Raw genomic sequence first — 26,515 nt, forward strand, 5'->3', positions numbered from 1 at the left:
ATTTTGCTTTTTAACTTCTGCTAAAAATAGCCTATTGAAAAAATGTTTCAGGAGAAAAAAGTTATATATATATATATATATTTTAATTTTATATATAATAATATATAATATATAATATTATATATATTATATAATTATATATTATATACTTATAATATAATTAATATAATTATATATTATATAAAATATATAAAATATATTATATAATTATTATATATTATATAATTATATGTATAATAATATATATATTATATATATTTTATTTTATATATAATATATATAGGTGCCTACTTGAAAGGGTTCCAGTGGACAAACCTGAGAGAATTTGAAAATCAAAATGAAGAGTGATGTGAGAGAGTAAGTTAGTTATACATGAGATATACTGCTATAAATAAATAAATGACTGGGGGAGAATGGAGAGCTCTCCCTATGAAAGAACATCAGCTCATAAATACAGAAGAATGAAGGGTTTAGAAAGACATCATGTTGTAACCATCATCGTAACAATGGTTTCAGTCAAAAACCATCCATGAATGATAAAACCATTGGGTGACAATTTGAAGAGGAACAGAATATTTACAGTCTCAAAGGCTTCTCCCAGAAGTTATGTGTTAATAACAGAGGGGGAAAATTACACTTCACAGTAGAATAAGCTGGTAAACACAAGTTTAAAAGTGTTCCAAGTTAAGGTCACCAACACTGGGGCAATGTGCCCCCTGATGAATGCAGGGATGAAGCCTTGATGCAAATATTCAGACAGAGGTTCTGACTTGGTGGGTCTGGAGGAGCCTGAGAATTGATATTGGAACCAAGCTCCCCAGAAGTTCAGCTGTTGTGATCCATTTCATAACTGACTTCTGGGCATGACATCCTGTTACACTTGCCCTTCAAGCTCTGAACAAAGTTGTGCCTGCAAACTTCTAGGAAATACCACAGCTACTCTTTCTTTCTGCACGAGTGTCTTTCTTCAATTTGGCAGAAATTCCCATCTGCCTAGAAAACTTCCTGCACATTTTCAGAACTGCCCCCTACCTCTGTGTCTCCCCACTGTGGCCCCTCTGAAGCTCTCCTTGGTTACCTTTATGATTGTCTGTTTCTTTGGAATTTTGGGAATTAATCATCAGTTGAAGAAAGTCCACACGTGGCTGTAAGCAGAAAGAAATTTCTATGTTAGAAAGTTACTTGTAAGTCATAGACAAATCAAGAGTGCGGTATTTAACCTCTTTCCTGAGAATATGGCCCCTTAAAAATTAGAATTCTGGCTAGTATTACCTGAGATAATGAACTAACATTCACCTACAGACCTTGGAGAGTGTGATATTTCCCAGAGAGAAACCCAGCCATCAATCCAACCACTTTCTAGTCCTCACTCCCCCTGGTCTTTGGTTTCTCTGGCTTTTGAAATAGCATTTTTGCCAAAGAGTTGCCTCTGGTCTCTCCTGTCACACCTGTTTTCTCAGGAAAAGCCCATGATTTTGATCCTTTTTTTCCTTCCAATTTTAATTCTTAATGAATGATCACACAAATTAATCCCCTCACATTTGCAAAGTTCATTGTCAGTGTTTTTGGAAGCATCTTCAAAGCCTTGGCCCTCTCAAGACCCAGAGGAATCGGGTGGAGAGGGAGGTGGGAGGGGGGATCGGGATGGGGAATACGTGTAAATCTATGGCTGATTCATATCAATGTATGACAAAACCCACTGAAATGTTGTGAAGTAATTAGCCTCCAACTAATTTAAAAAAAAAAAAAGAAGGAAAAAAAAACTCTATACAATCTTCAGTGACATCCTGGGTACAAAACTCTCATCCCCCTGACCTGCAGACATCCTTGTGCTGGCCTCCAGGCTTCATGGAGGCAAACCTGTGTTAATGAGCTTGCAGCCTCATGGCCCAGAGGATGCCTGCCCACGCCAGACTAGGAGAGGGCTCCAATTTAACACAGAATTCACTCCACCAGCTGCTTGATGGGGCTTTCCATTCATAACACAATCTATAAAATAGGAGTCTTGGAATCAGAGTGATTCTTTACCAGTATAACATGTGGGGAAATTATAATATTGGTAAAATCATTCTCAAACAGTAATTGTTATCCTTTAACAATTTATTGAATGGAAGTGGTAACACTTTTATCTCAATAATATTTATGCAATGCATACTAATATGCATGCCTACTATTAAACTTAAACAGCACTCTCTGGCTCATTTTTTATTTCTTCCCCAACTTCCACCTTTCTCATCCCTCCAAAATGATATATTAATAACTCCCCAGTTCTAAAATCTATATTTCTCTACCTAACTTTTAAAAAATGCAGAGAAGTACACAAATCATATATATACAGGTTAACAAATTTTCAAAATGTGAACACCCTCATGTAACCACCACCAGATTTTACCTTTTGATTATCTTTGAGGCGACTTTCTTTTATCCTTTTTATTGATTTTGTGAAAAAATTCACAATACTTTTTGGAAATATGGTGATATTTAATACTTCAAGGATTGGGATAAGGAATGGAAAGAGTACTGTACAGAGAAGAGAAGGAAAAGCACAGTGAAAATTCAAAAATTACACAACAAGTATAATTTGCTCTATCAATCAGGAAGATACCAGGGTCAGATACCAGAATCACTCCTTCTATGACCTTTGCTCAGACTTCCAAGCCAATGACTGAGCAAGGCCAAGTCCACTTTTGGAATGATCAAGGAAACAGAATTACATTCCTAAACTTCATAGTCTTTTATCACTGGATTAGAGTCTCTTTGGATAAACCACACTATAATCTGCTACTCTAATTAAGCATTTTGTGCAAAAAACAATTAAAGATATAAATAAAACAGTCTATGTCTTTCAACCACAATGGAATTAAATTAAAAATCAATAACAAAAATTGGGAAACTCACAAATACATGGAAATTAAACAATACATGGAAATTAAACAATACACTCCTAAATAACCAATGAGTTGTATACTATATAAAAAATACAACCAGAAATTACTTTGAGATAAATAAAAACGAAGTCATTACTTACCAAAATGAATGGGATGTAGGAAAAATAGTGCTCATGGAAAAGTTATAAGGCTATAAATGTCTACTTTTAAAAAGAACAAAAATCTCAAGTCATGAACCTAACTTTCCACCCTAACTCACTAAAAGAAGAAGAACAAACTAAAGCTAAAGCTAGAACAAAGAAGAAAGTAATAAAGACAAGAGCAGAAACTAATGAAATAGGGAATAAAAACAATACAGATATTCGATGAAACCAAAAGCTGATTCTTTGAAAAGAAATTTTAAGCTAGATTGACCAAAAAATAAAAAAGTGAGAGAAAAAAAGCTCAAATATCTAGCATCACAATGACAGAGGAGAGATTACTATTCGCGTTAAAGTGAGAAAGAGCATAATGGAATACAAGGAACAAAGTTCACCAATAAATTAGATAACTTAGAGGAAGTGGACAAATTCCTTAAAATACATGAAGTGAAGAAACTAACTAAAAAAGAAACAGACAATTTGAATTTCTCTATTAAAAATGATTAAACAGGAAGGTTGATTCCTCCAATTCCACACTTCTTTCTCAAGATTGCTTTGGCCATTTGGGGCCTTTTGTGTTTCCATACATATTTGTTCTAGTTCTGTGAAAAATACTGTTGGTACTTTGATAGGGATTGTGTTGAATCTATAGATTGCTTTGGGTAGTATACTCATTTTTATTATATTGACTCTTCCAAACAAAAAACGTGATATATTTTGCCACCTATTCGTGTTATCTCTGATTTCTTTCATCAGTGTTTTATAGTTTTCTGTATATACCTCTTTTGTTTCTTCTGGTAAATTTATTCCTAAGTATTTTATTACTTTCATTGAAATGGTGAATTGAATTGTTTCTTTAATTTCTCTTTCTGATCTTTCATTGTTAGTGTATAGAAATGCAAGGGATTTCTTTTTTTTCCAAACATGAACATATATGCATTTATGTGTTGATTATAAAAACAAATACCTGGGATTAAAGTCTACACTTACAAATGTTATAACAGAGTACAACTAGCTGTATACAGGAATATTATAAAGCATGACTGATAATATTACTTCAGTAATAATGGTATTGTCTTCTTGTAGTTTATGGAATAATGGTAGAGCCTAAGGTACAGTGCTTTTAGAGTTTTTATTTTTCTTTTTTCTACAATTGTGCTTCTATTTCTTAATCTACTACTGATCCTGAGAGTTTTACCTGACAGCCATTAAAAATGATATAATTTAGTCTTTCACATTACTCTGAAATCTAGCTTGGAAACAAATATTTCCTAAAAAAAGCAATTACATATTTCAGTGTTTATTATACTTGCTCTACATATATTATAAAAGTTGAGTGCTTTATGTCAGAGAAGTTAATCTGAAATCATTCTTAGTTAAATTCATCATTCTCTGTACTGTTAGAACAAGTAAAATGAAATGGTAGGAACATTAAAGGTAGAGCATTGTTATTTGGCAAACTATGGCAAACTATGAAAATTAACATTTACAAAGTACTTCACTGTGTTTACATTTTATTATTGTTTAGCTATAATAAAGGTGGAAATGTGAAAATATTCCAGGTGGTTATATCTTTAAAAAAATTAATTAATTTATTTTAATTAGAGGCTAATTACTTTACAATATTGTAGTGTTTTTGCCATACATTGACATGAATCTGCCATGGGTGTACATGTGTTCCCCATCCTGAACCCCTCCCTCCTACCCCATCCCTCAGGATCATCCCAGTGGACCAGCCCTGAGCACCCTGTCTCATGCACCAAACCTGGACTGGCGATCTATTTCACATATGATAATATACATGTTTCAATGCTATTCTCTCAAATCATCCTACCCTCACCTCCTCCCACAGAGTCCAAAAGTCTCTTCTTTACATCTGTGTCCATTTTGCTGTCTTGCATATAGGGTCATTGTCACCATCTTTCTAAATTCTATATATATGCATTAATATACTGTATTGGTGTTTTTATTTCTGACTTACTTCGTTCTGTATAATAGGCTCCAGTTTCATCCACCTCATTAGAACTGATTCAAATACATTCTTTTTAATAGCTGAGTAATAGGAATACAAGGGATTTTTGTGTATTAATTTTATATCCTGCAACTTTACTATACTCATTGATTAGCTCTAGTAATTTTCTGATGGCATCTTTAGGGTTTTCTATGTAGAGGATCATGTCATCTGCCAACAGTGAGAGCTGTATTTTTTCTTTTCCAGTCTGGATTCCTTTTATCTCTTTTTCTCTGATTGCTGTTGCTATCACTTTCAAAATTATGTTAAATAGTAGTAGTTAGAGGGGGAACCCTTGTCTTGTTCCTGATTTTAGAGGAAATGCTTTCAAATCAATCTTAAGAAAGAAGAATGGAACTGGAGGAATCAACCTTCCTGACTTCAGACTATACTACAAAGCTACAGTCATCAAGACAGTATGGTACTGGCACAAAGACAGAAATATAGATGAACTGAACAAAATACCAGAATACCAGACCACCTGACCTGCCTCTTGAGAAACCTGTATGCAGGTCAGGAAGCAACAGTCACAACTGGACATGGAACAACAGACTGGTTCCAAATAGGAAAAGGAGTACATCAAGGCTGTATATTGTAACCCTGCTTATTTAACTTATATGCAGAGTACATCATGAGAAACGCTGGGCTGGAGGAAGCACAAGCTGGAATCAAGATTGCCGGGAGAAATATCAATAACCTCAGATATGCAGATGTCACCACCCTTATGGCAGAAAGTGGAGAGGAACTAAAGAGCCTCTTGATGAAAGTGAAAGAGGAGAGTGAAAAGGTTGGTTTAAAGCTCAACATTCAGAAAACTAAGATCATGGCATCTGGTCCCATCACTTCATGGGAAATAGATGGGGAAACAGTGGAAACACTGGCTGACTTTATTTTTCTGGGCTCCAAAATCACTGCAGATGGTGATTGAAGCCATGAAATTAAAAGACGCTTACTCCTTGGAAGGAAAGTTATGACCAACCTAGATAGCATATTAAAAAGCAGAGACATTACTTTGTCAACAAAGGTCCGTCTAGTCAAGGCTATGGTTTTTCTAGTGGTCATGTATGGATGCGAGAGTTGGACTGTAAAGAAAGCTGAGTGCAGAAGAATTGATGCTTTTAAACTGTGGTGTTGGAGAAGACTCTTGAGAGTCCCTTGGACTGCAGGGAGATCCAACCAGTCCATCCTAAAGGAGATCAGTCCTGGGTGTTCATTGGAAGGACTAATGTTGAAGCTGAAACTCCAATACTTTGGCCACCTGATGAGAAGAGTTGACTCATTTGAAAAGACCCTGATGTTGGGAAAGATTGAGGACAGGAGGAGAAGGGGACAACAGAGGATGAGATGGTTGGATGGCATCACCGACTCAATGGACATGAGTTTGAGTAAACTCTGAGAGTTGGTGATGGACAGGGAGGCCTGGAGTGCTGCTATTCATGGGGTCGCAAAGAGACACGACTGAGCAACTGAACTGAACTGAAGAAAATAGAATGTCCAGAGATAAATCCATGCACCTATAGACACATTATCTTTGACAAAGGAGACAAAAATATACAATGGAGAAAAGTCAGTCTCTTCAACATGTGGTCCTGGGAAAACTGGTAAACTACATGTAAAAGGATGAAACTAGAACACTTTCTAACACCATACACAAAAATAAGATGGATTAAAGGCCTATACCAGAAACTATAAAACTCCTAGAAGAAAACTCAGGCAGAACACACTCTGACATAAATCACATCAAGATCCTCTATGATCCACCTCCCAGAGTAATGGAAATAAAAACTAAAATAAATGAATGAGATCTAATTAAACTTAAAAGCTTTTGCACAATGAAGGAAACAAGCATGGTGAAAAGACAGCCCTTAGAATGGGAGAAAATAATAGCAAACAAAGCAACTGACAAAGAATTAATTTCCAAAATATACAAGCAGCTCATGCAGTTCAATACCAGAAAAATAAACACCCAATCAAAAAGTGCACAATAGACCTGAACAGACTTTTAACCAAAGAAGACACACAGATGGCTAATAAACACATGAAAAGATGTTCAATTTCACACATTATTAGAGAAATGCAAATCAAAATCATGCTCACACTAGTGTATTATCTCACACTAGTCAGAATGGCCATCATCAAAATGTCTACAAACAATAAATGCTTAAGAGGGTGTGGAGAAAAGGGAAACCTCTTACAGTGTTGGTGAAAATGCAAACTGGTACAGCCACTATGGAGAAAAGTGTGGAGATTCCTTAAAAACCTGGGAATAAAACTGCCGCATGAGCCAACAATCCCACTGCTGGGCATACACCCCAAGGAACCCAGAATTGAAAGAGACACATGTACCCAATGTACTGCTGCACTATTTACAATAGCTAGGACATGGAAGGAACCTAGATGTCCATTGGCAGATGAACAGATAAGCAAGTAGCAGTACATATACACAATGGAATATTACTCAGTTATAAAAAAAAGGAATGCATTTGAGTCAGTTCCAGTGAGATGGATGAACCTAGAGCCTATTATACAAAGTGAAGTAAGTCAGAAAGAAAAGACAAATACTGTATATTAACACATATACATTGAATTTAGAAAGACGGTGCCGATGATCCTACCTGCAGTACAGCAAAGAGACACAGATCTAAAGTGAAGACTTTTGGACTCAGTGGGGAAAGGTGAGGGTGGGATGATTTGAGAGAATAGCATTGAAACATGTACATTGAAACATGACCAGTGCAAGTTCAATGCATGAAGCAGGGAACCCAAAGCCAGTACTCAGGAATAACCCAGAGGGACAGAGGGGGAGGGAGGTGGGAGGGGGTTCAGGATGGAGGGGACACATGTATAACTGTGGCTGATTCATGTTGATGTATGGCAAAAATCATCACAATATTGTAAAGGATTTATCCTCCAGTTAAAAATAAATTAATTAATTGGAAAAATTATTAAAAAGAAACTACTTAAAAAGAAAGAGACAATGTGAATAGACCTATAAGAAATATAAAGTTTGATTTGGTAATCAAGAAACAACCCACAATTTGACAATGAAAAGCTTAGGTTCTGATGGCTTTAATGCTGAATACTACTGAAATAATTGCAGAATTAATACCAAATTTTCACTAACTCATCCAGCAAATAGAAAATGATAGAACACTTTGAAAGTCATTCTGCAGGGCCAGTATTAACCCAGAGTGAGAAACAGACTAAGATATAACAGGAAAAGAAAACTATAGACCAATATATCTTATGACCATGGATACACAAATCCTCAACAAAATACTAGCACACTGAATCTACTAACATATAAAAAGATGCATACATCATATATAAGTGCACTTTATTCCAGGAATGCAAGTTGTATAATATGCCATTTCAACAGAATAATAAACAATGACTACATGATGATCTGATAGGTGCATAAGAAGCATGTGACAAAATCCAATACCCGCTTGTGATAAAAGCTCTCAGCAAACAGGAATAGAAGGGACTTTCATCAGCCTGATGAAAGGAATCTATGAAAAAAACATAGGTAACACTAATATTTAATAGTGAAAAACTGGATGCTTTTCTCTAAGATTAAGAATAAGACAAGGAAGTCTTTTTCCACCATCTCTACTCAAAACTGTACCTGACAATCTAACAAGAAGTAATTAGTCAAGAAAATTAAACAAAATATATCCATTTAGGAAATGAAGACTAAAACTCATCAGATAACATGATCTTGTATACAGGGAATCCTAAGGAAGCCACTAAAAGCCTATTAGAAAAATAAAGAAGTTCAGCGGGGTTTCAAGATACAAGATCAAAACACAAAATCAATTGTATTTCTATACATTGCAATAAATAATATGAAAGTGACATTAAGAAAACAATTCCACTTACAATAACATCAAGAAGAATAGAATAAGTAGGAATAAAATAAAAGACATGTAAAATTTATACTCTGAAAACCACAAAACCTAGTTGAACTAAATTAAAGAAGATGTAAGTAAGTGAATTCATGAATCAGAACGTTTACATTGTCAAGATGGCACATCAACAGATACAAGACATTCTCTATCAGAACCCTAGCTGGCCTCTTTGAAGAAACTGACTATCTTAGCTTAAATTCATATGAAATTGCAAGGGGCTCGTAGAAGATAAAGCATTCCTGAAAAAAATAATAAAGTTATAAGACTCACCTTTCTTGATTTTAAAACTTACCATAAATCTACATTAATCAAGGCAATATGGTACTGGCCTAAGGATGAACATACAGATTCATGGAATAGAAGTTTGAGTCCAGAAATAAACCCACATGCCTGTGGTCAACTGAACACTGAAAATGTTTCCAAGACCATTCAATGGGGACAAAATAGGCTTTTCAACAAGTGGTGCTGAGACAACTGGATAGCTATAAGCATATCACACCAGGAGTACTGATTTAAGTAATAGCTGAAATTTATACCTTTTAACTACCAACACCCAATTCTTCTGTCTCCCAAACTCTGTCTCTGGAAACCAAAAATCTGACATCATTTTTTGATGAGTTTGGATTTCTTCTTTTGATTCATCATGTAAGTATTTGCCTTTCTCTGTCTGACTTATCTCACTGGGCATAATGCCCTCCATTGAGGTCCAGCCACATTGCTGCAAATGGCAGGATTTCCTTCCTTTTCATGGCCGAATCATATTCTGGTGTGTGTGTGTGTGTGTGTACACACCACATTTTCCCTATCCATTTATTCATCGATGGACACTTAGTTGTAAAAACCATTGAATTGTACATTTTAAGTGGGTAAATTGATGGTATGTGAATTATATCTCAATAAACCTGTGAAAAAGAAGGAAGGAAGAGAGAAAGAAAGAATGAGAAGGAAGGAGAGAGGGAGGGAGGAATACAGAAAAAGGAATGTAGTAGGACACTTACCTATTGAGAGAAGAAATGGGTTGAGGATACTAAATCTTAAGAGCTTCTGGACATTCTCCACAAAGGGATCTTGTGGGTTGCCAAGGGAATCAATATTCACTCCAAATGATGTGCTAGTAATCACATCCATGCTGTAGGCCCCGAAGACGCTGAGTAGAGAAAGACAGACACAGACAGTTAAAATTGGGACCAGCTGACTATCCATATCCAACACAGTCAACAAGAAAATCATATAAAATCAGATGCCCAGGCAAGACAGGTCAAGAGCCACACTCTCTCAGAACCACCTGCTGGATCATGGAAGACTGTCTGCTGCTCTCACTCACTCCTGAGGTGTGTATGAGGTGTGGATGATGCAACTGCCCCTGCGCTGGGGGGATGGGGACACTAAAGCAAGCGAGACACCCCCACCACCAAACTCAAGGAGCTCAGTCACAGGATAGAACCCATAATCTGACAAAGTACAGTAGTGTGCTTTGACTATGGGCAATAAAAGGTGTATACAGACTGTGTCTGAGCACAGCAAAGGGAGTAAATTCACTCTTCCTGGGGAGTCAAGAACGGGGACATTGATCTGGGTCTCACCTCACCACAGAACCTGTGCTCAGAGCTGATTCTCCTTTAGGGCAAAACCAGAGTTGATATACAATATCACATTAGTTTCAGGTGTAGAAGAGCGATTTTAAATTTGTATATATTATACCCCATTTAAAATTATTATTAAATATTGAATACATTCCTGCTATGTACAATCTATCTTTGTAGCACAATTATGTTATACGTTGCAATTTGTACCTTTTAATCCTCTATCCTATCTTGCACTCCCCTTCCTACTCCCCACGGATGACCATCAGTTTGTTTTCTACATCTGTGAGTCTGTTTTGGTTTTGTATATTGATATTTACTCATTTTATTTTTAGATTCCCCATATACATGATAACATGGAATACTTGTCATTCTCTGTCTAACTTACTTCACTTAGCATAATACCCTCTAGGTCTATGTATGGTATTGTAAACAGTAGAATTTCATTCTTTTTTATGGCTCAGTAATATTTCTTGGGTGTATGTGTGCACATGTATACATGCACACATATGCCACATCTTCATCCATTCATCTGTTGGTGGATACTTAGGTTGCTTCCATATCTTAGCTATTGTAAATAATGCTGATGTAAACATGTATATTTTCAAATTAGTATATTTATATTCACTGGATATATACCCAGGGTGGAATTGCTGTATCATATGAAAGTGCTCGGGCTTCCCGGGTCTCTCAGTAGTGAAGAATCTACCTGCAATGCAGGAGATTTGGGTTTGATCCCTGGGTCAGGAAGATCCCCTGGAGAAGGGAATGGCTACCCACTCTAGTATTCTTGCCTGGGAAATCCCATGGACAGAGGAGCCTGGTGGGCTACAGCTCATGGGGTTGCAAAGAGTTGGACAGGACTGAGCAACTGAGCACACACATAATAGTTCTCTTTTTAGTTTTTGGAGAAACCTCCATATGGTTTCCCACAGTGGCTACATCAATTTACATGTCCACCAACCTTATACCAGGGTTCCCTTTTCTCCACATCCTCACCAACATTTGCTATTTGTGAACTTTCTGATGATAATAATTGCTACAGGTGCTGGGTGATCTTGTGATTTTGATTTGCATTTCTCTGATGATTTGCAGTGTTGAGCATCTTTTCAACTGTATACCTTCCATGAAAGAAATGTCTATTAGGATCTTATGCCCATTCTTCATTAGGTTGTTTGTTTTTCAGATTTTGAGTTGTATGAGACATTTATATATTTTTATTAGACATTTATATGAAAATATTTTTATATATTTTCTTTGAGACATTTATATATTATATATTATAAATATATATAGATATATTTTTGTATGAGACATTTATATATTTTTGTATGAGACATTTATATATGTATTTATATATTCTTGAAACATATATATGAGGCATTTATATATATATCAAAAATATACAAGATGATATTAACCTCTTATCATCATATCATTTGCAAATATTTTCTCTCATCCACTCACTAGGTTGTCTTTTCATCTTATAATAATTTACTTTGCTGTGCAAAAGATTTTTAAGTTTAATTGGGCACCATTTGTTTATTTATTTATTTGGTTTATTTTTGCTCTTGTTTTCTTTGCCTTAAGAGTCAAATCCAAAAATGTACAGCTATGATTTATGTCAAAGAGCATTCTGCCTATTGTTTCTTCTATGTTTTTATGGTTTCCAGTCTTACAATCAGGTCTTTAATCCAATTTTGAGTTTGTTTTTGAATAGGGTGTGAGAAAATGTTCCAATTTCATTCTTTTGCATGTAGCTGTTCAGTTTTCCCAACACACTTATTGAAAAGACTGTCTTTAGTCCATTGTTTATTCTTGTCTCCTTTATCATAGATTAATTGACTACAAGTGTATGGGTTTATTTTGGGTTTCTTAATTTTATTCAATTGATATTTTTTGTGCCCTTTTGTGCCCATACTCTCTAAAATCAGGAATAAGACAAGGATGCCACTCTCACCCCTTCTATTCAATGTAGTATTGGAAGTCCTAGCCACACAAATCAGACGAGAAAAAGAAATAAAAGGCATCCAAATTGGAAGGGAACATGTAAAACTATCACTATTTGCAGATGAAATAATACTTTACATGGGCAACCCTAAAGTTCTACAAAACACTAAAATAAATGAATTCAGTAAAGTGGTAGGCCCATGATTAATATGCAGAAATCTGTTGCTTTTCTATACAATAATAAAGGACTATCAGAAAGAGAAAATAATAAAACAATCCTGTTTAAAATCACATCAAAAATAGTAAAATGCCTAGGAATAAACTTAATCAGGGAAGTGAAAGACCTATACTATGAAAACTATAAAACAATGAAGGAAATTGAAGATGATACGAAATGGAAAGATATCACATATACATGGAAAGGAATAATTAATGTTGCTAAAATGTCCATATTACCCAAACAATCTATAGATCTAATGCAATCCCTATCAAAACACCTGTGTTACTTTTCACAGAACTAGAACAAATAAGTTCTAGTTTATATGGAACCATACAAGATCATAAATAGCCAAAGCAATCTTGAAAAAAAGGAACAAAGATGGAGGCATCATGCTCCCTGACTTAAGACCAAATTGTGTATTTTTGTCTCCCAGAATATCCAAGGTGACAGTTAAGCAGATAAGTTAACCCTGGCTCATGTATACAGATTGCAGCCATGAAATTAAAAGACACTTACTCCTTGGAAGGAAAGTTATGACCAACCTAGATAGCATATTAAAAAGCAGAGACATTACTTTGCCAACAAAGGTCCGTCTAGTCAAGGCTATGGTTTTTCCAGTGGTCATGTATGGATGTGAGAGTTGGACTGTGAAGAAAGCTGAGTGCCAAAAAATTGTTGCCTTTGAACTGTGGTGTTGGAGAAGACTCTTGCGAGTCCCTTGGACTGCAAGGAGATCCAACCAGTCCATCCTAAAGGAGATCAGTCCTGGGTGTTCATTGGAAGGACTGATGCTGAAGCCGAAACTCCAGTACTTTGGCCACCTCATGCAAAGAGTTGACTCATTGGAGAAGACCCTGATGCTTGGAGGGATTGAGGGCAGGAGGAGAAGGGGACGACAGAGGATGAGATGGTTGGATGGCATCACCGACTCAATGGACATGGGTCTGAGTAAACTCTGGGAGTTGGTGATGGACAGGGAGGCCTGGCGTGCTGCTATTCATGGGGTCGCAAAGAGTCGGACATGACTGAGTGACTGAACTGAACTGAACTGAACTGAACATGTATACAGAAGATACCTTCTGACAGTTTCATGAGCCACCACTCATTCTCGGGTGGCCAGGCAGTTGGAGTTGTAACACCATACACCTTCTTCTATTTGGTCACTAGAGTAACTCAGCAGTAGGAATTTGGCTCCAAGGCAGGCAACAGAGGGGCTCAGTGGAGCTCAGAGGACCAGCAGCTTCACCCCTACTTACTTTTTTATGTCGACGGCCATGCCTTTCTCTGCTTCCTTACTCAGGTTCCTCACCAACACATCTCCATACTGTCTAATGATAGGGAACATCTAGACACAAAACACAACAGCGCGGGAAGTTAAATGTGGAGACTCAACTTTTAGAAGGACCTGGTTTTCAGGGGCATGGAGCCATCAGTGACATTTTATTATAAATCTGATGATGTCTCTTCTAGGATGTGAAGATAAAAACCATTTTAGGAAACTCAAATTTGGCACACCACTCCTTGGACAAGGATATGAATTTATTTTCTACCTTATTCTTTAAGTTGCTCATGGAAAAACCTCTTCTTTTTTTACCTCCTTGAGCTTCCCACTGGTGAAGGTTGGAGACAGCAATGTCCGTATTCTCTTCCATTGTTCATCCTCAGCCACAGAAACAGCATTTTTCATAATTCCCAATGGACCAAAAACCTAGAGTTGAAAGCAAAATATGTTTTACCCTACCTAAGTTTTGGGAGTCTCAACAGTTGCGGAAAATTTGTTAATAGTTTGGGAACAATGTATTCAACAAATATTTAGTGACTGTCTACTTAGTACCAGGCCCTATGCTAGATGCACAATAAACATTTATCCTGAATGTCTAGGTTCCTGTGAAGGTGGTAGACATTTGGCCACTTGATGTGTTTCCAGCCTTCATATTCCAATCTCCTTTAAATGCAAATGACCATGTAGTACAGAAAGGGTTCTTCCAGGGGATAGAAGGGAGTAAGATCGAGTCCATCTTCCCGGGCTATGCAGAGAAGAAATGGATTGGTGACAGCCAGCCAGATAGTCTGGGCAGACTGCATTTTGCCTCAGATTACTTCTGTATTTATATATATTTAGAGACTGACCAACTGGAAAAAGGAATGTGCTGACACGGTGGGGGCTTTTTAGTACTATCTACACAAAAGATTAGGAATCTACTTGCTATTCTGAAAAAATTATGCAGTGATACGGAAAACATTTTCCCCTACACTTCCCCCCGCCCCCAACCCAGAATAGAAGGGTAAAGAAGATAACTGTTTCTCAGCTTAGGACAGGCTTATGAATCCAACCGGTTTTAAAATTGCCTCAATCTTTCAAATTTATATTTTGTTTTAAAATGGTTACTTCCAACACGCATTCATGACAAAACTCACAAACGAGAAAGACAAATTTCTTTAGCTTGATAAAGAGCATCTACAAAAAAACCAACAGCTAACATCACTTTAATGATGAAATACTAAGGTGACATCACCAAGATGGTAGAGTAGGAAACTCCAGCCTTTGTTGTCTCACAATTAGACAGCTCACAGTAAATGAAAGTAGGTCAAAAAAGCATCAGCAATATAACAGAGCACACTTGAAAATAACTTGCAGAAAGAGTAAGGAGAAGAGCTACATTTTGTTTGCATCATCCCTTCCCCTAGGCCAGCACTGCTCAGCATCAAGAGGAAATTCCCCAGCCTGAGACATTTTCCCTTGTTGGGAAAAAAGAAAAGACTAAAAGAGACAACAGGACCAGTGACCTGTTTCTCCAGCCTTTCAGAACATTGCACAAATGACCTGCTTTGCTTTTACCCCACCCAGAGACGAGCGGAGCTGAGACATCTAGAGACAACTAGGAGCAAAGAAGAAGGGCAGGGACTACCAGTGTCAACCACACAGCAGGAGTGACTATGGGTCTCTGTATTCTGCTCTGCAGAAAACCCCAGAAACTTTGCTATGATGAAACCAACTGCCAGCATAGTCATTGAAAAACCTCTGAAAATTTTGGTGCTGATCACTCCCCAGGGTTCTACATTAGCAGACTCCAATTGCCTGAGCCCTGTCTTTCCCCTCCACCCTCAATAGAGCTGCACCAGCCAGTGATGCCCTGAGACCCAGGATCCACACCGGCTGCCAGCCCCGATCTCCTTGGCTGGGCATGTGCAAAACCCCATCCCAGGCCCCTGCAGCTGCTCAGGTGTCTATACTACATCAGTAGAAAGCAGTAGGTATTATGTGCTTTTGTAGCTACACAAACACACACACACATACCTATCTGTCTATATCTGCATCTGTCTATCTCTCATCTGTCTATGTCATCTGGCCTGTCATCTATCTACACAGAAAAGCATGGATTTACGTGGATAAATCAGTCGGTGACTCCACAGTGTTTAGTTTCTCAGTCTCTGAACCTGTGACTTCTTCTTCAACAGTGAGAATGCTGGTTCCCATCATCCTTTCTATATTACTTGATCAATCCTCCTTTATGGACCCAATCCATGATCCATCCCTTTCCACTCATGATGCCCCCTCACCCTACAGGCTATCCCCACAAGTGAGTATTTTGGGTTCCCTCACCCGTGCCTGGCTACCATCCCTGTGGACACCCTCCCCTCCCTACTCAGTCTCTGACTTGGAGCCACTATCCTCCTTCTCTGGCCCCACCCTGACGTGTGAGGCTGCCCACTTTCTGTGGCCCACCTTTGGGTTTAGGACTGGAATGTCCAGGAAGAGATGGTAGGCAGGGGAAGGAGAAGTGAGGGAAGGGGCAGGAAAGGGAAAGGAAGAGCCATGTGCAGCTTCTGACCCCACTGAAACTGACCAGTGCATGGAGCCTTTCTCCCAATCAACTGATCAACCAGCCACCTTTAATTCAACATTCATGGTGTTAAGGCAGTTGCGTGAGTCCTACCCTACTGCCTCCAACCCCACTAGAGCTGCCCAGCTAGAGCCACCGCTGATGCTATAAGACCCAGGATCCACACCAGCAGCCAACCTTTTTCGATGCACATGTGCAAAACACCATCGGAGGCCCCTGCAGATGCTCAGATGCCTAAAGCCAGTCCTGACTACTGTCCCTCGACTGCACTGACCCACCCGTCCACAGCTAACCTCTGCAGCCGCACACCTGCACACTGCCAGGCTCAGGCCTGAGCACAGCGATGAAGACCCAGGGCAGCAAAAAGTAAAGTGAGTAAATACTAAATAAATAAATTATTTTAGATGGATAGTCTTTCCATAAAAGGTGCTGGAGCAAATCAGACATTTAGATGTAAAAAAAAAAAAAGAGAGAGAGAGAGAGAGACAACCTCATACATTACACAAAACCTAACATAAAACAAAACAAAAAAAATCCAACCTAAAATGGATCATAGGCTTAAATGTAAAACATAAAATGATTTAATGTTTAGGAAAAAATAGGAGAAAATCTTCAGGTCCTAGGGGTAGGTCAGGATATTTTGGACTTGACAACAAAGGCAAAATCCATAAAAGAGAAAATTGATAAATATTCATCAAAATTTAAAGAACAATGTTTGCTAAATACCTTGATAAGAGGAAAAAGCAAGCTACAAGCCATGACTATAAAAGATGAGTAAAAGGGAGCCTTGGAGGGATGGAACAGTTCTATCCATTTATTGTAGTGGTAACTATACAAATCTACATCTAGGACACATTTTCATAAACAAAACATACACAAATGAGTGAACATGAAACTGATGAAATCAGAATAAGCTCCATGAATAGTATAAATGTCAATTTTCTGCTTTGAAATTGTATTCTAATTAATCTATATATTGCCATTGGAGGAATCAGGATGAAAGATACATGACCTGCAGCCTCTCCATATTTTTCTCTTTTGACAACACCCTGTAAATTTATAATATATTTCAAAATGCATATCTAATAAGCAAATTGCAAATTTAAAAAATGGATGCCTACCCTCCGGTTTGTGAAGACAGAATAACATTCTTTCACTAGTACTGTTTTGATCACGTCTGGATCTGTGATAACCAACACGGGCTGTTTACCTTCAAAAATCCTGTGTAGGGAAAACAGAATTGATTAAACTTAATGAGCCATTTCTGCAGGTGAAACCACACCTGGAAGTCCAGATGTCCATCCTAACATTACTTAATCTATCCTCTTAAGGTCATAGTTAAAACTACCCTGAAAACATTATTAATTGTGGGTGGTAGGGACATGGGTATTTCCTATACCATTCTCCATAGTATGTATAGGTTTAAATATTTCATTATCAAAAAGGAAGTTATCTTAGTAAATAGTTGAAGTAAATTATCTGAAAATTAAAAAATAATTAAGGAGAGTCTATCTACTCAGTCATTTTCGAAGATATACCCAAAGCATGAAAATGCATATAATATTAGATGAAAACTATTGACACATTGATTATAAATAGGTAACAAAATATCTGCAAATGGAGGGAGATTTGGAATGCTCCACAAGTGACAGTGGGATTATGAAAGATTTTTTTTTTCAATTTAACTGGGAGTCCAGGATATCTATGCTACTGAACTTGCCTAAGGAACCACCACCAAGGATGCTACAAGGGAAGCCAAAATGCTAAATAATCTCTGGAACTGCAGAAGTCCATCCGTGTTGCTACTCAGGACAGAGCCAGAGCCTCTAACATCGTGTCATGAAGACTGAGAGCAGGCTCACAGCTGCTGTGTGCACAATGTCTGTCCGGGTCTGTGTTGAGCTGCTGAAGCTGTTGGACTGACTGATGCCATGAATTCTTGTACTAGTGCTGCCCCAACAGATAGCCAGTTGTCTGTGCTTGTCTATTTCAATTATTGTTCCCTGAGACTCTACCAGGAGAAAATAAAAAGTGATTCTCCCTTTCTTCAAAAAGAAAGAAAGAAAGAAAGTTAATCATGATGAAAGAGCAGAAAGTTATGTTCCAGATGAAGGGACAAGATAAAACCCCAGAAAAACAACTAAATGGAGATAGACAACCTTCTAGAAAAAGAATTCAGAACAATGATACTGAAAATGATCCAGGATCTTGGGAAAAGAATGGAGGCAAAGATTTCGAAGATGCAAGAAATGCTTATTAAAGATCTGGAAGAACTGAAGAACAAACAAACAGAGATGAATAACACACTGCTGCTGCTGCTGCTAAGTCGCTTCAGTCGTGTCCGACTCTGTGCGACCCCATAGACAGCAGCCCACCAGGCTCCCCTGTCCCTGAGATTCTCCAGGCAAGAACACTGGAATAACACACTAGAAGGAATTAATAGCAGAATGACTGAGGCAGAAGAACAGATAAATGACCTGGAGGACAGAATGGTGGAAATCTCTGCTGCAGAACAGAACATAGAAAAAAGAATGAAAAGAAATGAAGACAGCCTAAGATACCTCTGGGACAACTTTAAACATACCAACATTCATATTATAGGGGGCTCAGAAAGAGAAGAGAGAAAGAAAGGGCCTGAGAAAATATTTGAAGAAAAAACAGCTGAAAGCTTCCCTAACATGAGAAAGGAAATAGTCAACCAAGTCCAGGAAGCACAGAGAGTCCCGAGCAGGATAAACCCAAGGAGGAACACACCAAGACACACAGGAATCAAACTGACAAAAATTAAAGACAGAGATAAAACATTAAAAGAACAAGGGGAAAATGACAACTAACACACAAACAAGCTCTCATCAAACTATCAGCAGATTTCTCAACAGAAACTCTACAAGCCAAAGGGAATGGCACGATATATTTAAAGTGATGAAAGGGAAGAAACTACAACCAAGAATACTCTACCCAGAAAGACTCTCCTTCAGATTTGATGGACAAATCAAAAGCTTTCCAGTCAAGCAAAAGTTAAGAGAATTCAGCACCACAAAACCAGCTTCACAACAAATGCTAAAGGAACTTCTCTAGGCAGGAAACGCAAGAGAAGGAAAAGACCTACAGAAAATAAACCCAAAACAGTTAAAAAAAACGGTAATAGAATCATTCATATCAATCATTACCTTAAATGTAATGGATTACCTTAAATGTAAATGGATTAAATGCACCAACCAAAAGACATAGACTGGCCAGGTGGATGAAAACATATGCATGTATGTACTTCCACTTACTGCATTACTCTGCTTGACTCCCCTGCAAATTGTATGTAATTGTTTTATATTGTTAAGTTAATCATGTTCCCATTATGGCTTGCAATTGTAATTATCTTTTATTTTTGTCTGACTATTGATTGTGAAAACTGATAAACACCTTTTACTATTGTGATTATGATACTATTACTCACTTAATAACACTATATCATGACTGGTCAACAGAAAAATAATAGAACTGTATATCACCAAAGCTAGGATCTAATAGAAAAACCTGTAATCACTTGTTAAAATCCAGACACATCTCAGAATTATCTTGAAACTTTTTGAAAAATACAAGTGCTCAGGTATTGCCTTTTTTCCTCCAGAGCTCCACATATGTTTCTAATAAGCAGTCATGTTTAAAAACAACGATATGATGATCTTTTACTTTTAGCTAGTTTATTTCACTTTTTCTATTTCATATTCAGTGCTCCCATTTCATTTACTTTATGTTCTCCAATTTCTCCATCTCTTCCTTTTTTTTTTGATGTTCTTTCTTGAACCTTTATCAAGTGTAGTAGAAAAGCTTTTGTATACTATATATAAATATGTATAATATATATTTTAGAAAACTTATGAATTTTTGCCTAACTAAAAAAAGTATGACATTTCAATTCTACCTGTTTGACAGTATAAATAGAATGCTATATTTCTAATTAAAAAATAGATATGCAACAAGCAACAAAGGTTTATGGTATAGAATAGGGAACTATAGTCAATATCTTATAATAACCTACGATGGAAAATAATTTCAAAAATAGTATATGTGTATCTGTATAATCAAATTACCGTGTGTTCACTTGAAACATTGTAAGTCAACTCTACTTCAATAAAATATATATATTTAAAAAAGAGAGAGAATCATGTGGGAAAGGGTCATAAAATGCATTTATAGGCACATATTAGAATGTTTTGGAATAATGCATTTTATGCAACAATTTAAGGCAACCTAAGGAGAGATAAAATGGAAAAGTGGGAAAAGAGTGAGACACTGACAGAAAGTGATGCGAGGAGTTCCTGGGTGTCAAAGTCTGGAGAAAAGTGATGACCTGTGACTCTCCAGGCCTGATTCAGACTATGGACCTGCATACCTGGTGGCCTCTAGGATCTCTGGTCAAATAAGTCTCCAAAGCTTTACAACAAATGACTTCATTCCAAGAAGCTCTGGACTGAGGGCCCTCCATACCAAGTGGGGAGGGAGAGTGGCTAGTTATAATAAGTGTATCCAATGGAAGTTTCCAGAATACTCACCCCCAAATTTTCCCATACTTTTTAAAACATTCTTCATCAAACTCACAAATACCCTGCAAGGAAAAATAAAATTACGTTATTAATATACTGTATTGAACCCTACCTCTAATTCACAAAACTATCATTTTTCACTGGTAGTTAGAGGGAAGTTCTTATTAAAAAATGTCTTAAGGGAAAGGAGAGAAAATAGAGGAGATATTTGAAACTGACAATTTAAAATCACTCTTGAATTTTCTTTGAATATTATAGATACTAAACACTTACTCCTGTCAGTGAATACTAATTACTCCTTGTCTTCCTGAAGGCTTTTCCTTGTGAATGTGTTGTCCAAAATCTTTTAATCTCTAATCCCCCATGGACATGTGAGAAAACTGAAGCTGAGGTAAGTAAGAGTTTGCTACACACCCTTTCATTTCCTAGTTAAGCAGCCTTTTCATTTATCTCATGAGAATTCTAGCAGAATAAGGAAGTTAAAGCACCAGAGATGTCTTTTAATTTCACATATTTAAATAAGTCTAAGGAGTGTGTGCTGAATGAGAAAGTGAGTGAATGAGTGGGTGAATGAATGACAAAGTGGACTTGCCTTCTAGTTTTCCAGCTCAACACAGAAAAAATGGGAAGATGCTACAGCTACACAAAGGACAATGCGGTTTAAATGCCTGGCCTGAATTTTTACTTCTATAACTTAAAAAAAGAAAAAAAAGCCTTTTGCTAAGTTTTTACTGAGATATTCAAACTGTGGTGTTGGAGAGGACTCTTGAGTGTCCCTTGGACTGCAAGGAGGTCAAACCAGTCAATCCTAAAGGAAATCAACCCTGAATATTCATTGAAAGGACTGATGCTGAAGTTGAAGCTCCAGTACTTTGGCCACCTGATGCAACAAGCTGATTCATTGGAAAAGACCCTGATACTGGTGAAGTGGGAGACAGAGGATGAGATGGTTGGATGGCATCACCAACTCAATACATCAGTTTGAGCAAGCTCCAGGAGATGGTGAAGGACAGGGAACCCTGGTGTGCTGCAGTCCATGGGGTCACAAAGAGTCGGACATGAATGAGCAACTGAACAACAAACAACAAAGCACATGAAGATCTCAGAAAAGTGGGTTTTTTAGGTGCATCTACTAAGGAGTTCATTTGGGAAAGGTCGATAGGAAATTACTGCTTCTTCAGATGGAAAAATGTTCAGGAAGTTATTAGGCAGCGATGAGATAATGATGATCTCAGTTGGGAGAATTGGGATCTAAGAAACAATCCTCATGTCTGCCGGAAAGGAAATCTAAGTCAGAGAGCAGCCGGCACACAGGGCTCTGCCCATGGACATCTGGACATAGCTCACGACCTTCAGTTGAGGGACCCGGCCCTGGAGGAATCATCAGAGTGTGATGAATATTAAGGTTCAGCCAGAATTCACAATCCATTTGCCATCTGGTACATCCCCCCCAGTTAAATTAAACAGTAAATTAAATTTTTAATAATTTTGTCAAATCATATCCTTCCTAGTGAATTTGCATATGTGATTCTGCCTTATTTTTTAAAACTCCACAACTTGTTTGGTCAGTAAATATCTGAAGCAAATAGACAACCACCAACTTGTCTCAGTTACACTCATTCCCTGCTCAAACTCACCCATGAGGTACCTGCTTTGAAGGGACAGAAGAAAAACAGAAAGCTTTTGTTCCATCTCTCAAATCCCAAAAGATGTCATGTGTAGCAAGAGGTAGAGCAGAAAATGGAAAAAGAAAAACTGCAGGCATTAGCAGTTGTTGAGAGAATCCAAGTATGTGCAAATTACCCGATAGGTTAAAAACTAAAGTGTCCAACCAATTCAGGAGGAAAGGGACAAAAGGTACCCAGAGCTTATGCTACCAACAAGGCACATCTGACACTAGTGTACACAGCATAATGAGCCATGACCAGGCATCCCTTCATGCTTTTCTCCTGACAACTAGTAGGACTTTCCCTTGCTGGGAGCCTGCACCTGGCAGAAAGAAGATCCTCTTCACAAAGCTTACAAGATGGAACTTCAAGTCTTGTGGTGACTCAGCCAAGACAGCTCGACTGTCTGAGGAGGCAAACCTGAGGCTCCTGACAGCTGACAATAGAGGCCTGGGATAAAGAGGTCATGTGCGGTGGGGTCTATGATGCCATTTCTGGGAAGTAAGAAAACTTTCAACTGCCTCCTAAGGAGGAGAATTTTTACTATGGAACTCAGCTGGGATTTGCAAACATAAGAAGCAAAAAAGGGACATCAAGCAACACTCACCTTTCGGTAGGACAGAACGTTTCCAAAATAAGGTAGAGGTCTTGGCCCAGGAACTCCCAACTTCTTAAAAAACCCATAGGAATAAGTTCCATATCTATGAATTGAGAGAGAAAATCCAGGTCAGGGATTGTGGAATAAGTGCTGGAGCTGGCCAGTCACTAACTCGAAACTGGAACCATAAGCCTAGAGAGGTAATATGTAGGTGATAAATAATAACAGCAATTCCAAAAGCAATAATTACTTTCCCTCATCATCTCCTTTCCCTCCTCCATAGTGAGACCACAAATAGCAGCTGAAGTCTTGATGGTCCCAGTTCTAGAGTGGATGCTTGGTAAATATTTACAATTTGAGAGCTCCTGGGAGGTTTAGGTTCTAATTCCTCCAAAAAAATTCACTCATATGTATTTAGTAAGTTGACTCTTCCATGATTCAGAGATTCTCATTCTAAGTACACAAGGGGAAATTTTTTTTTCTGTCTCAAACATGAGATTTTGGATAACTGCATCCACCCAATGACAAAGTTACTAGAGCATAACATGGCATTGTTCTTATACTTATTCTTTTCCTTCCCTTTATGCTGCTGTTGTTCAGTCACTCAGTCATGTCTGACTCTTTGTGACCCCATGGACTGCAGCACGCCAGACTTCCCTGGAATTTGCTCAAATTCATGTCCATTGAGTCAGTGATGCCATCCAACCATCTCATCCTCTGTCACCCCCTTCTCCTCCTGCCCTCAATCTTTCCCAGCATCAGGGTCTTTTCCAAGGAGTCAGTTCCTTGCATTGGAGCTCCCACCAAGGCCTGACCTCATTTTAAGATCTGATTCTTCTTAACTCTGTCTTCACAAGCAGGCATTAAAACAAGCATAGCTTTTTATTTTAATTAAAATAATATTAGTTTATTAAGTGTAACTTGCTTTATTATTTAATGGCAATTCAGTTCAGTTCAGCCACTCAGTTCTGTCTGACTCTTTGCAACCCCATGGACTGCAGCACACCAGGCCTCCTTGTCCATCACCAACTCCAGGAGTTTACTCAAACTCATGTGCATTGAGTTAGTAATGTCATCCAACCATCTCATCCTCTGTTGTCCCCTTCTTCTCTTGCCTTCAATCTTTCCCAGTATCAGGGTCATTTCCAATGAGTTGGTTCTTTGCATCAGGTGGCCAAAGTATTGGAGTTTCAGCTTCAGCATCAGTCCTTCCAATGAATACTCAGGACTGATTTCCTTTAGGATTATTTGGTTGGATCTCTGTGAAGTCCAAGGGACTCTCAAAAGTCTTCTCCAACAACACAGTTCAAAAGCATCAATTCAGCAGTAAATGCTAGAGAGAGTATGGAGAAAAGGGAACCCTCTTACACTGTTGGTGGGAATGCAAACTAGTACAGCCACTATGGAGAACAGTGTGGAGATTCCTTAAAAAACTGGGAATAGAACTGCCATATGACCCAGCAATCCCACTGCTGGGCATACACACAGAGGAAACCAGAATTGAAAGAGACATGTGTACCCCAATGTTCATCGCAGCATTGTTTATAATAGCCAGGACATGGAAGCAACCTAGATGTCCATCAGCAGACGAATGGATAAGAAAGCTATGGTACATGTACACAATGGAGTATTACTCAGCCATTAAAAAGAATATATTTGAATCAGTTCTAATGAGGTGGATGAAACTGGAGCTTATTATACAGAGTGAAGTAAGCCAGAAAGAAAAACACCAATACAGTATACTAACGCATATATATGGAATTTAGAAAGATGGTAATGATAACCCTGTATGCGAGACAGCAAAAGAGACACAGATGTATAGAACAGTCTTTTGGACTCCGTGGGAGAGGGTGAGGGTGGGATGATTTGGGAGAATGGCATTGAAACATGTATATTATCATATGTGAAACAAATCACCAGTCCAGGTTCGATGCATGATACAGGGTGCTCGGGGCTGGTGCACTGGGATGACCCAGAGGGATGAGATGGGGAGGGAGTTGGGAGGGGGGTTCAGGATGGGGAACACATGTACACCCGTGGCAGATTCATGTCAATGTATGGCAAAAACCACTACAATATTGTAAAGTAATTAGCCTCCAATTAAAATAAATAAATTTGTATTAAAAAAAAACAAAAGCATCAATCTTCGGTGCTCAGCTTTCTTTATAGAACAACTCTCACATCCATACATTATACTGGAAAAACCATAGCTTTGACTAGATGGACCTTTGTTGGTAAAGTAATGTCTCTGCTTTTTAATATGCTGTCTAGGTTGGCCATAGCTTTTCTTCCAAGGAGCAAGTGTCTTTTAATTTCAAGGCTGCAGTCACCGTCTGCAGTGATTTTGGAGCCAAAGAAATAAAGTCTCTCACTGTTTCCATTGTTTCCCCATCTATTTGCCATGAAGTGATGGGACGAGATGCCATGATCTTTGTATTCTGAATGGTGAGTTTTAAGCCAGCTTTTTCACTCTCCTCTTTCACTTTCATCAAGAGGCTCTTTAGTTCTTCTTTGCTTTCTGCCATAAAGGTGGTGTCATAAGGGTGGCAATAGGTCTTTACAAATCAATTATCTAAACAATTAAAATGAGCCAGTTAGCATAACTGCCCCAAACATGGGAAATGTAAACTTAATGGTTACTATAGTGACACAATGACTGGAATTACATCAGTGGTTGTGTAAATGCTTAACACCTGGAGCTAAAAATGGAACTATATTTTTCCTACCTACCCGAGTCAATTATATGATACCTATGAGGATATCTGGGCTTCCCAGGCAGCTCAGTTGCAAAGAATCTGCCTACCAATGAAGAAGACATGGGAGATACTGGTTTGATCCCTGGGATAGGAAGGTCCCTGGAGGAGGAAATGGCAACCCACTCCAGCACTCTTGTCTGGAGAATCCCACGGACAGAGGGGCCTGGTGGGCTACAGTCCACAGTGTTGCCAACAGTCAGACATGACTAAAGCAACTTAGCAAGGATGCACAAGCCAAGTGTGAACCAACTGAATTAAGAGCATTTTTTAAAATTTAAAGCTTTTCCACCTGTTAACAAAATATATCCTTTATACTCATTTTCACCCCATTCTTATCATCTTTCCTATCAGTAAGTGATCAGCTTAATATACTCAGTGTCTATTTTCTGTACGTGTTCTTAGAAA

At 38.0% G+C, this 26,515-nt stretch overlaps 1 protein-coding gene across 1 annotated transcript in view; it reads right to left on the reverse strand.

Moving 5' to 3' along the window:
* Positions 1 to 26,515, reverse strand: part of LOC122432820 (cytochrome P450 3A24-like) — a 48,749-nt gene that overhangs the window by 12,900 nt on the left and 9,334 nt on the right. The window contains exons 2-9 of the mRNA XM_043455040.1: positions 23,364 to 23,457; positions 21,099 to 21,151; positions 17,670 to 17,769; positions 14,298 to 14,411; positions 13,960 to 14,048; positions 9,949 to 10,097; positions 2,393 to 2,520; positions 1,079 to 1,145 (exon numbers count right to left, since the gene is read on the reverse strand). Of these exons, the coding sequence (XP_043310975.1) occupies positions 1,079 to 1,145; positions 2,393 to 2,520; positions 9,949 to 10,097; positions 13,960 to 14,048; positions 14,298 to 14,411; positions 17,670 to 17,769; positions 21,099 to 21,151; positions 23,364 to 23,457 (794 nt within the window). The remainder of the gene's footprint in view (positions 1 to 1,078; positions 1,146 to 2,392; positions 2,521 to 9,948; positions 10,098 to 13,959; positions 14,049 to 14,297; positions 14,412 to 17,669; positions 17,770 to 21,098; positions 21,152 to 23,363; positions 23,458 to 26,515) is intronic.

Source organism: Cervus canadensis, chromosome 32 (assembly GCF_019320065.1).
Source record: "Cervus canadensis isolate Bull #8, Minnesota chromosome 32, ASM1932006v1, whole genome shotgun sequence".
NCBI classification, from domain to species: Eukaryota; Metazoa; Chordata; class Mammalia; order Artiodactyla; family Cervidae; genus Cervus; species Cervus canadensis.